The 12966-nt window shown below is 38.8% G+C and overlaps 1 protein-coding gene across 2 annotated transcripts in view; it reads left to right on the forward strand.

Moving 5' to 3' along the window:
- LOC122789471 (microsomal triglyceride transfer protein large subunit-like) overlaps window positions 1-11885 on the forward strand; it is a 1260333-nt gene extending 1248448 nt beyond the window's left edge. For both annotated transcript variants that reach the window (XM_044056964.1, XM_044056965.1), the window contains exon 18: window positions 10831-11885. In XM_044056964.1, the coding sequence (XP_043912899.1) occupies window positions 10831-10972 (142 nt within the window). In that variant the 3' untranslated portion in view covers window positions 10973-11885. The remainder of the gene's footprint in view (window positions 1-10830) is intronic.
- The last annotated feature ends 1081 nt before the right edge of the window (window positions 11886-12966 follow it).

The following is a 12966-nucleotide window of genomic DNA, read 5'->3' on the forward strand; positions in this document are numbered from 1 at the left end:
TAGGTAAGATGACAGATTTTTTGATATGCGAATGTATGTGTTTATGGGTGAAATGAAGTACTACTAGTCTAAACAGTGAATAGTAAAACTCAAATTTTAAAGGTCACGTTACCAAATCAACAAGTTAAATAAAATTCCACAGAATAAAGAAAATCAGTAGTCTATTTCCCTCCGGTTAGCCCGTTCACCTGACTGACAATCACTATAGTACGGTGATTCCACCACTATTCATAGTTGTCCTATTTGGGCTAATTAGCAGTAATCCTTTCAATCTTGGTAGTAGTGTGAACATGCAGCACACTTCTCTCTCTGTCTTGCTTTGCAGTACTAAATAGAAGAAAAAAACAGATCTCCTCTATGCTGCAACACAAAACAGTTTGCTGCTTTTGTTCTCTTTGCAGCAACAGGGAGAAACAAAATAGTTTACTTAGTTTTCTTTTTCTTTGCAGCAAGAGGAACACGTAGCAAACTAGTTTGCTCTTTCCTTATGTCTGACACACTATTGGCAGTCATTGCAAAACTGAGAAGTAACAGTCTTACAAGCTGGCAAGAGTTCAGTCACTTCCTGTCGAGTCTTCCCTCAACAGGTACAAAAATAGACTGAAGAAGAAAATTAAAAAGCAGTTTCTCTCAGGAGATCTCTCAGATCATCTCCCTGCTAGCTATGGGAAGCTTTATATGAAGCAACAGTTCTAATACAAGACTTTAAGTGTGGCAGGTAGTGCAGGTAATATAAAGGCACTTCTGGGAAAATTTTAGCCACAGCACTTAAAAGTTGTAAATAAAGTCTGTTTGTAACTTGTTTAGGCAGGTGACACTGGAAAACACAACAAATAAACAGAAAGTATCTGGTTGTTATTACAGGTGTCAACTGAAAGAAGTATTTTACCATATAAACTCCAGTGTAGACCAGTAATCCCTTTAGGATGCCTTGGGAACAAGAATTCAAGCCAGACAGCTAAAAGCTCTAATTTTACTTCACCGCTTGTGTAGGAAATGTGTTTCCTTCTGGGTCCAACCGTGATCTTATTATATGCATCGATTTGAATAATTTGAGCCCTTGCTATCTTTGTTTTTGAGAAGATCCATTCATGAAATTTATATTATTATGTGTGTTTTGGCCATTACGCCAGCCTGGCCAACAGTTTTTTGTTTTTTTTTGCCAAGATATACCGTAAGGGACTTTTCTGTAAGCTAAATCGCTAAAATATGGGGCCATAAAGGACATTCTCAACCCTATTGACTAGTAATTCCTTCAAAAGTGGCCGGGCCAGTAGGCCTCAATGTATTGACTGAAATTAGAGGTTTTTAAATGAGGAGGGGGAGGTGCCAACCTTAGGTTCATAGAATTAAACTCTGTACCTTGTGTCTGTGAGTCAACACCTTAACCATTGTACCAATCCCGAATGTAAATTGATTATACAGTAGTTTACTTTTTTCATAGGTTCATACTAGGCTAACTGCCCTTGGGAGCCATTTTAAGCTTAGCCAATTACCTCATGTAAGAATCAAACCTTGCACCTTATGCCTGTAAGTAAACACTTTAACCATTATGCCAACCTCCCACCCTTTTTTAATTAACTTTGTTTGCCACCATGCCCTTGGACCATGCCAGTAGCTATAGTCTGTAGTCATGATTTACAGAACAAGTCTCTTATGAGATTTAACACTCACAAGGAGATAGGGTTGCCAGATTTCTTTGTGGCTAAAACTGGACTAAGGTCCAGCCCCTCGCATCACCCATAACTCCACCCATTCCCATCCACTCTCCCATCAATATCACGCCCATTTTGTGACATCGCTGTGACATCAGCTGATGGGAACGCCCTCTTTTTCTGTTCCGGATGCCTGCTTTCAGCCGATTTACTATGCTTTTCTGTAAAAAAAAAGCATAGTAAATCAGCCAATTGTAACAAACACTGATAGTCTGTTTCTTTTTGTGAAACAGAAAAATGGAGTTTGTACAGTGTTTTCCCAATTTCCTGACTATCAGTCCAGAGCAGAGAATTGACTCGATTTGTGTGGATAGTCCAGAAAAAGACAGATAAGTGGCATTGCGCATTGACAATGGCAACAGGGTGATTTCTGATTTCCCATCTATTGTTCAAAGACTCAACATTATGCTTAAATAGGGCTAGCCTAGGGATGGACTCTGCTTCACATGAATGGGAAGCTTGTTCCAGTGCATGGGGACCCTATCTGAGACGCATTTGTGTCTCATCAACATCACATGGCCTATTTATGTCACAAGCAAAATTTAAATCTTTGGATATAATGGTTCTAATACTGTTCTTCAGAGGTTTACCTTTAAAAGGTTGAAAATCAACCTACTGAACGGCCCTTTGTGCGAACCAGAATGACGAAAATCGTCAGTCCGATCTGCACCGAAGTTTGAAAATCAGCAAAATCGAAATTCGATCAGATTCGCTGATTTTCAAACTTCGACTGAAAGACAAAGCGTAATGCAGGGGGGCTGTGCCCACTTACACCCCCCATGTGGGGGGGTTGCACCTCCCACACACCCTCTACTTTATTATTCTAACTCCGAGGAGAAACTGGAATTCTCTTCTCTTCTACTGTGCCTTTTTGAATTCTCACAGTCATACCATGTAATGCTTTGTTGCAATCTCTGTTCATATGTTTTCTATTATGGAATGTATAATACTTTAATTGCCATTTTCTAGATCTCTAAGTTATAGGGGAAATGGGGATGTTCAGAATGGAAGTTAGTACTGAATGGGGTCTCATTACTGCTCAGGATTGGGAAAATACCTTAAAGTTTTTTTTCACCTAATAATACAAGATGCCATTCCCCTAGTTAGCTTAACAAATGGCTTGCTTGCTTTAAGGTCACTGGAAATAGTTATTTCTATGTCCCTTTTATAACTACACTACTGTTAGTACTTGTTCTTTTTCTCACTGTGTTCTTATCATCTTCTTCCCACCTATGATAGCATTATCTGCACTTCATTTCATTAAACATTAGCTGCCACAATGGTGACTATTCCTTCAGCCTTGCCAATTCCCTAATAAGCCTTTCCATGCTGGCATGCAAAACAGTAGTACTGCAGAAAAAAATGTAGTAATATGGAGTGTACTTTGGACGGTGTTACATCGGGTAAAGGAGGATCACCTTGCTCTGACCTCCCCTTTTGCCTGGCATGCCAAAAATGAAAACTGACCTTAGTACAGACTGCAATTCAACAGTCATCTCTCTGTCATTTCATCACTTTTTTCCCACCCCTTCTTTTTTGGAGATTACGTCAGTAGAAGCAATGTGTTCTCTCCTTAAATTCGCTCCAGGGAAACACGATCCATTTTCCTAATAGGGAAATGATTACCTGGTTAAATAACCACATCTCTCTGCTGGCGCGCCCACTAACTACTCAATCAGGAAACTCTCACCCACTACCCCAAAATTGCTTTCCGTTGTGTTAGAAGCATACCCAGCAACACACAAGATTTTGCCGAGACCCTTTTGTGCTGTAACCTAAACCGCTATCATTTCAGCCTGCATGTTTGACTCATCTCTCCTTGCCTCTTGTGTGTTTTATACACAGTACACTGCCAATTAACAATGCAATCCACTGGTCTGTTTCATCCTCCCATCACTGTAAGTATTGTTCCTAGCCATTTGTTCATTTTTTTGGCTGGATTTCTTAACTTACTTAAGTGACTGACTGATTAATAAATTAGGTAACATATAAAGACACACCCCCTAGTCTTGGCTCAGTCTTCTTGCTGCTCTTCATTCATGAACTGTGCTGCTTAAAATTTCCGCGCGGTTATTCTATTCCACACTGGAGTGAAATCAGTGAATGGTGGAATAAGCATGCACGCATGATGAGCAGAGCAGCTGATTGATGACTGATAATAACAAGCCGTACTGACGACCGACCGTACTTAAAGGAAAGGGGGAGAGAACAACACGGGTGGCGGTAATTGGCATTGCACAGTCTGCATTGCATATATAGTATGTTTATAACGTTTTCAATTTTCACTTTTCAGTCCTTAACTCCTGACTGCAAAAAAAAAAAAAAAAAACGGACTTCACTAGTCCGGTTTTGATGATTTTTTTTAACCAGGCAATTTGGCTGAAAACCGGACACCTGGCAACCCTATGACAAGGGTTGAATTGCTTGGCTGTTGGGTGCAGGTTCAGGTGCTCATTGTATCCATTGGTTGTAAGACATTGAATGCAGACAGCTGTCAGTCAAGCTTACAAAAAAAAAAAAAACAATACTGTAGGGAAATAGAATACTAGCCTGAATAGCAATAGGTGAAATACTTTTTAAATGTCATTACTTTGTGACCAACCAGAGGAAAAAAAAACATTTTACAGTACAAAGCAAAATCAACAGTATTATCTAACGAGTAGTCACTGTACTGGGGCAGGGGTGCCACTACTCAGAACTCTAATGGTTGGGTTGGGTTTATTAGCAACTGACCTTTCTGACATGCAAAGCAGTTCTCTGCCCCCTCCCCCCGTATTAAACACAATCAACAGAATAGTTTGCTGTTTTCTTCTCTCTGCAACAACATGAACAAATGATAAAACAGTCTGGTCTTTTCCTTCTCTTTGCAGTAACAGGAACAAGTAACAAAACAACTTCTGTTTTTTTTTTTTTTCTCTCTGCAGGCAGCAACAGGAAAAAGCTACAAGCTAGTTTGCACCTTTGTTAGCTCCTGCTGTGTCAGCAATTGGTTTTACACAATTACATAGTTCAGTGACTTCCTGTCAAGGTTTCCATCAATATGTACGAAAACTAAACTGAAAGCAAATAAACAGCAGTTTTTCTCAGGAGACCCTCCTTTAACTAACAGGAAGAAGGTCTGTATGAAGTAACAGCAGTATTTGCAGTCATGTCTAGTGCAGATAATGTAAAGGCATTTATTGTTTAGGCACAACACTTAAAAGGTAAAAATAAAGTCTCTTGCAGCTTGTTTGAGCATGGTAATAAACAAAAAGTCTCCTGCCATCGCGATTACCTTCGATAAAGATCTTTACTGCAGAGTTTTCTTTCAACCTAGAGCTCGGAAAGCTTATGTTCTTCATTCAAACTGAACATCTGGTCATTGCCTTTCATTTGAATTACTACCGTTTGGAATATCCTGTTTCAACTTATAAACCAAATACAGGCACCAGTGGAGGTGAAATAAACGAATCAAAATATTAGTAATGGAAACGACAGCTAAATTTATTCAGTACATCCAATTTACTAATTTGTTCAAACAATTAATAAAATGTAATAAGCATAAACTCTTCTGTGTTCATTAATTAATATATACACTGACTTTAAAATGTACTGTTTGGTACATAAATATATAAAAACTTTCTACTTAAAACCTATATGAACAATCATACAAATTTATAAATATGTACAAAAAATAATGCATAAAATGAAGCTCATGCATTTAAAATAAATGCATTTAAAATGCTCATACATACTCCTTCGTATTTTAGTAAAAAAACAATTAAAAGGAGCATCCTACAGGAACATTTTTGTAGAAAAACGTATTTATTAATATGCTTACCCATAAAAATAATTTAACAAAATGGTAATATTTTAAATCTTGTAATGTAAACAACAAAGTGAAAGAAATACTTTCAGTCTAGTTTATACAATAAACCCTACAACTTAGCTGCCCTCATCCTTAAGATGGGGGCAATAGAAATTTGCTCATTAAGACCCGGAAGTATGTTGGCTTCAAGCAATAACTGCCAATAAAGTTCCCTAACTTCTATCCTGTTTTCCCAAGGCCCCCCCCCCTATTGTCCTGATGCACCATTTCTATTACAAAAAAAAAAAAACATTTTGCTCCAGCACGTCATGATATGTTTATATGTTGCATCATTGCCATATATTATCCTAATGGCATTCACATGTTCATATATTCCTCTTTTTAGTTTGCGTGTGGTCTTTCCAACATAAAATACACCACATATTTTACATAGGGCTAGGTATATCAAGCCTTCACTGTTACAGTTGGAAAAGCTACCACTCCTAATAGTATAATGCCTATCTGGAATGTATATCGAATCCTGCCTCAAAATATATGAACATTGAGCACATGTTCCACACTTATAAGTGCCTAACTTTTTTCCAGTAGGCCTTTTGTAATTTTTCTTCAGTAGGTCCTTAAGATTTTTAACTTTTTTATACGTAAATTGTAATGGATTTTTAAATAAATTCTCCATTTCTGAGTAACAGCTAAACCTTACCCAATGTTGTGTAATGGTATTTCTAATCATGGGGGGTTTCTGATTGTAATACAAAACATAATTCTCCCCCAAATGTGGTCTCTATCTTATGCTCCTCCTGCACCTCAACTTGTTCACATCTCAAAATTGGGGCAAATCTAGAGGTTCTGGCATTTTTATCTTCCACCATCATTTCCTCCACCATTGATGCAGGATATTTCCTAGCTAAAAACATATCCCTCAATTTATGAATTTCCTGTTCAAAGTCCATGGACGGAGCATGGCAATAAACAGAAAGTCTCCTGTCATCGCAATTACCTTCAATAAAGATCTTTACTGCAGATTCTTTCAACCTAGTGTTCAGGAAGCTTATGTTCTTCATTCAAACTGAACATCTGGTCATTGTCTTTCATTTGAATTACTACCATTTGGAATATCATGTTTTAGCTTATATTATCACCTGGGTCCTTTCTTTTTAATTTTTTGTGTAGTTTGGGGTGATTGGCTTGTCCTTCCTCTGTATATTTGTTTTGGAATTGTTTTATTGCATTTGCCATTTCCAGGGCATTTATTTCAGTGCCTGCTATCCTGTCACGGGCATTTTAGCCTTTATAGAAATAACAGACTTTATGACCGTACTGATCTTTCTTAAGGTTGACTGACCCATGAATATAACAATGATACTTTAAGAAAGCACTGACTTGAATATTCGTTGGAGAGGAGTGTTTATTATAGCTGACTGTAGCTACAACATCATCTGATAACACTACAGATGATCAAAAATATATATTTATAGGACCAGTTTCCATTTAACTTAAAAGCATCCTTAGATTAGAAAATAAATCATTATGGTCCACTCAGGCTGAGCCTAGAAGTCCAGTAGAGCAAAACAGCCACTCATAATTTTTACATGAGTATTGATATAGCCTGACTCTTTGGATTTCACGTTCAACTAGCATATAACATGCACTTATGAACTGTTACAGTCAAACTCTGTGATGATGTATAACAACAGTTATTATAAATGATTTGTAACACAGAGTTGTACACAGCAGTGCAAAATCATTTAAGCATTTGAGGTTGAAAGCAAATTCTTTGGTCATTTAAGAGTTGAACCTGTGTCTCGGAAATATAACTCTGTCTGCTTCTGTTGCAATTTAAATTGAAGTAGTTATGTGATAAAAGAGAAAAATGAAAAAAAGTAAGGAAAACTAGTGATCTGAATGATCAGGCTGAACATTTTTACATGGTGTGCAAGGGCATAATTCTGGAACCTGCATTAATTTTTCAGTTAAATGTGCAATTTATTTCTCATCTAAAATGTTAACTTTAAGTTGCTGGAACTAGCCATTACTGCACTGAAAATGATTTAATACAGCTACTGTCATAAGAACCATCTAGGCTGATGATAGGAATCAAACAGAATATTAGTTCACAAATCCAAGCAAACTGGAAAATACAAAAATCTGAATGGCATAGTAAGCATCCGGATTAAAAAGTCAAACAAAGATTTGCAGCCATTACTGATTTAAAGTTGACTTTTTTGCTGTACAGTTGTTTTCCCCGTACCTGTAAGAAAATTTCACCATATTCCTTCTTTCTGTCCCTTCTTCCATCTTTGTTTGAATACCACCAAAACTGTAGCCTCCTTCGGAATCATAAGCTTCCTAGTGTTATGCTGTGTTTGAGCTACAAAAGCTACTGTTGTTGAGTTAAAACATTACTTTTTTTGGCAGAGGCTTATAAACTTTTTTATCTGTCTGGAACCTCAGTGTTTGAAATCTACCACCTTAGTTTTATAGCCTAGTGTACCTCTCCAAGTTGTGCCATGTCCACTCCATGGTATGTGCCATGTCCACACTGTGTCCCATGCACCTCATTCTACTAATTTCTCTGTGTGACTTGCCAGCCATTTGGTATTATTTACCTGTCCATATTATGTCCTATCTGTTCCATTTTACATGCCCATCCATACTGTGTCCTAGCAACCTACTATGGTGATGTCTCCATGCTGTTTGACAGCCATCTTATGTCATTAATTTCTACATATTGTGTCCTGTCTAGTCCGTATTATCAGTTTGTCTGTACTCTGGCCCAGCCACCTTACAATACTTGTGCATCCATGCTGTTTCCCAGCCATCTCATATTAAGTAGCTCTCCACACTGTATACCAGTTACTTCATGTTGTTTGCCTGTCTGTATTGGGAACCAGCCACCCCATTACCTTCCTCAAAATGTGCCCAGGTTACAGCTTGTTATCTTCTATTATGTATTCAGCCATTTATTGTTACCTACCTCTTCATGCTATATTCCAGACCTCTCCGTACTACCTACCTGTCCATGCTGTTGTCAGCCTCTAATTACCAATGTCTCTATATTATATGCCAGTCTGTCCACATCACCATTTTTATGCCAGCGACCCTGTTTTACCTAAAGCTCCATGTTGTATTAGCTACCCACATTACTTTGGTCCCAGCCAGATCATATCTCCATTTTGCATGCTGTGTGCAAGCCACATATTACCTTCCCCTCCATGTTGTGTGACAACCACTTGCAAAATCTACCCTCTTGTTGTGTACCAGCTACCTTACATTGCTTACCTCTGTGTTGTGTACATGCCACCCCATATTACCTACCACACTGTTGTATACCAGCTACCCCATGTTACTCATATCTCCATGCTATGATACACTGGATCTGTGTTTTGTGCCATCCACCCCATGTTTCCAGCTTCGCTGTGTTAAGCACCAGCTAGTCCTTCATTACCTACCCCATCTTGTGCACCACCTACTGCACATTACCTCTCTTTTTGCATTGTGTCCAAACCACTCCAAATGCCCAACTTATTGGATGAGCTACCCTATGTCTTCTTCCTCTTACCTCATTTGCTGCACTATACCCCATGTTAGTTATGACATGCTGTTATATTCTAGTTACTCCATATCACCTAAACTTCTGTGCTTCAGCCATTCCACATTTCCTTCTTCTGCAAGTTCTAAGACACATTACCTGTTGCACCATTTTGTGTCACAGCCACGGCACATCTCCATGCCATGTCCCAGACACTCTGCATTACCATGTCTCCATGTTTTGTCATAGCCATGGCACATCTCCATGCCATGTCCCAGACACTTTGCATTACCATATCTCCATGTTGTGTCACAGCCATGGCATATCTCCTTGCTATGTCCCAGACACTCTGCATTACCATGTCTTCATGTTGTGTCACAGCCGTGGCACATCTCCATGCCATGTCCCAGATACTCTGCATTACCATGTTTCCATGTTGTGTCACAGCTGTGGCACATCTCCATGCCATGTCTCAGACACACTGCATTACCTTCTCTCCATGTTGTGCCACAGCCATGGCACATCTCCACGCAATGTTCCAGACACTCTGCATTACCATGTCTCCATGTTGTGTCACAGCCGTGGCACATCTCCATATCCCAGACAATCTGCATTATCATATCTCCATGTTGTGTCACAGCTGTGGCACATCTCCATGCCATGTCCCGGACACTATGCATTACCATATCTCCATGTTGTGTCACAGCTGTGGCACATCTCCATGTCCCAGACACTCTGCATTATCATGTCTCCATGTTGTGTCACAGCTGTGACACATCCCCATGCCATGTCTCAGACACTCTGCATTACCATGTCTCCATGTTGTGTCACAGCCATGGCACATATCCATGTCCCAGACACTCTGCATTATCATGTCTTCATGTTGTGTCACAGCTGTGACACATCCGCATGCCATGTCTCAGACACTCTGCATTACCATGTCTCCATGTTGTGTCACAGCCGTGGCACATCTCCATGTCCCAGACACTCTGCATTATCATGTCTCCATGTTGTGTCACAGCCGTGGCACATCTCCATGCCATGTCCCAGACACTCTGCGTTACCATGTCTCCATGTTATGTCATACAACCTGTATTACCCATGTCCAGTGCAGTATGCCATTATTCACCCCCACACCAGTGACATCTCTGTGTTTTGTCATAGCCACAGCACATTATTCCCATTTGTTTGGCAACCATGATACTTTGTCTTCTATGTTTAGTGTAGCAACCACACCAGTATCTCCATTTTTTTGTGTCAGGCATTCAGTATTAACACTTGCCATAATGTCTCTCAGGTCACTTTGGAGTACACCGATCTCAATGTCATGTCATCTACTCCATATTACCCTTGTCTTTGCACTGTGTTCTTTCTATCCCAGATTTCCTTCTGGTGTTCCAGCCCCTCACTTACCTACCTTTCCGCATTGTATACTATAAGGGCCCCATGGTATCATCCTCTCCACAGTAAGTCTCCATCACTCTGTATTACCCATTCCTCCATGATGTGGCTAGTCACCCCACCTCTCCGTGGTATGTACCAGCTACCCATCCCACTCATTTCATTTTGGTTGATCAGTCTAATTTATGTGGTTACAGAATACATAATTTTTCTGTTGTTATGGGTGTAAATTTGTATCACTTGTTTGGGGTGCCATTAAGACTCAGAGTCTGCAGTCAGCCTCTTCTGCGGTATCAAAGAATTACAATACATCACATTACTTGTGCTAGCCTTTCAGCTAGTATATTCTTGTAATATTTGCTTTGGTTTATTTACAGAGAAGTGTCAACAGTTTATGAGTCATTACCTAGTGGGAGAAACTTCACACAACGAAAAGTTACAAGACACACTATAGCAGGGGCCGAAGTCCCACTACACCATGTCAACAATGAAATGTGCAAAGAGCTGTTTGAAAATTAGCTGACAACACCTAGTTCCATGTGTCACCCAATGAAAAACCACAAATGGAAAAGGAAATTGCTAAGCTACTGAAGTCCTCTTTAGGTAAACAGTAAAGCAGTTATTTGAGGAGATTTTTTCAGATTTAAAGAACAAATATCAACTCGTGGCAAAATATCCCAGTGTGACTGTTGTAAATCTAAAGTCATATTTCATCCTGACCTTTATCATTCCCCCTTGTTTTCTACATTAATTATTTTTATGTACATTTTAAGGGTGTGCTTGCTGTGCGTTTCTAACAGAATTGGATCCTACCCCATCTCTGCTGATTTTTGACCAACTTTCGTGTTTAAAGTTTTGGGAAAGATTATCTAAAATACAAGAACACAGTTCTAGATCATGCATTTATTATGCTGGCATAAAGTAACAGATAACTGTTGCATTATGTGCCAGATTAAAACTGCAGTGCCAGAATGAAAGCCTGTCACTCTAATTTTCATCTGGATTTGGTCTTCAGACATGTTTAATTACCACTTTACAGCAGAATATGTTGCTTCTATTGCCTACATGGTGTAAACTGCAGCTGGTGACACAAAACATGGAATAAAGCATACATTTTTCTATTGAAGTAACAAGCAATTGTGATGTAAATAAAGTCTTACCTTCTGTTTTATAAGAACTATGCACTATTAATAACTGTACTGCAGTTATAAAAGCAATGCAGATGGTGAATTGTTTTGTTACGGTAATACATTTTGTATTAAAAATAAAGTAAAAATACATTTTGTGTTGTAAAATGAACTTAAAAGCTGAAAAAATGGATAATGTGCAGTGCTGTGTAATTTAGCTGATATACAGAATTCCTAGTTACAAATTGTATTCAGCTCAGGAAATTCTGTAATAAAAATAAAAGAACTGAATTTTAGGAAAGTCAGTTGATGTAGGCTACAAGTCATGATGTTGAGTATGTACATAGCTGTGTGTGTGTCTGTCTGTCTGTCTGTGTATCTCATACCTCTCCACCTCTTTTCTCCAGAATGTTGGACAAAGGCAAAATAATGGGAGGACAGTTTTGAACCTTACTCTAATTAACTTAAAAGTTAATAGAACAGCAGGTTTGCATCACTGTGTTTCTCTGAGCACTAAGGAGCATTATGATATGGTTTGCTCGCTGTAATCCTCATTGATTTGCCAGAAATAAAATTACAAGAGACAGGACAAAAAATATGATGAGGCAAAATCTTGGATGTTTTGCAAAGTCTAGGACAGCTGAGAGGTATTGTGTGTGTGTGTGTGTGTGTGTGTGTGTGTGTGTGTGTGTGTGTGTGTGTGTGTGTGTGTGTGTGTGTGTGTGTGTGTGTGCGTGCGTGCGTGCGTTGCCATAAAATGTAAGAACCCATCTTTCAGTGAGTTAACTGCAAGATAAATGGATGTTTAAAGTATGCCACATTTCCAGATTGTTTTCTTGAGAAGTCTATTTTCATTTTATATGTAACAGATTCTACATAAAATGTATTTCCTTCACGAAGCTTTCATTGTATTGTAAGTGAAATCCTGGAGGCAGCTTCATCTCTGATGGAAAGGATTACATTGCTCACTGTTGTCATTCCAAAATAGCCTCTGTACTTTCCCTAATCTCAGGTCATTTATCAGTTAAGGGGCTCTTGGGTAATGATGATGATGAAGGGTATTATCACTTAAGGGTGATGACATCAGCAGAGTTTTAATGCCATCACAGGAATCAACAGAACCAAAACCACCCACTGCTTTCTTCTTTACCATCATTCATAGACAAGTAAACATCATGAAGCACACTTTGACAGCAGCAATTAACTAGAAGTGTTTGTAAGGGGGGAAATAAAGATCTGACTGCACCATTTCTCATCATTATTATAACATTATAGAATGTTAAGATCATAAACACAGTAATGAGCTATTATATCTGCCTTGGTGTAGCTGGAAATGAATCTCTGTTAACGTAGTATTTACAGAAGTCATAATTCCTGTGTTCTGTC

Source organism: Protopterus annectens, chromosome 14.part0 (genome assembly GCF_019279795.1).
Source record: "Protopterus annectens isolate FY-2018-M chromosome 14.part0, PAN1.0, whole genome shotgun sequence".
In the NCBI taxonomy this organism is placed as follows: Eukaryota; Metazoa; Chordata; order Ceratodontiformes; family Protopteridae; genus Protopterus; species Protopterus annectens.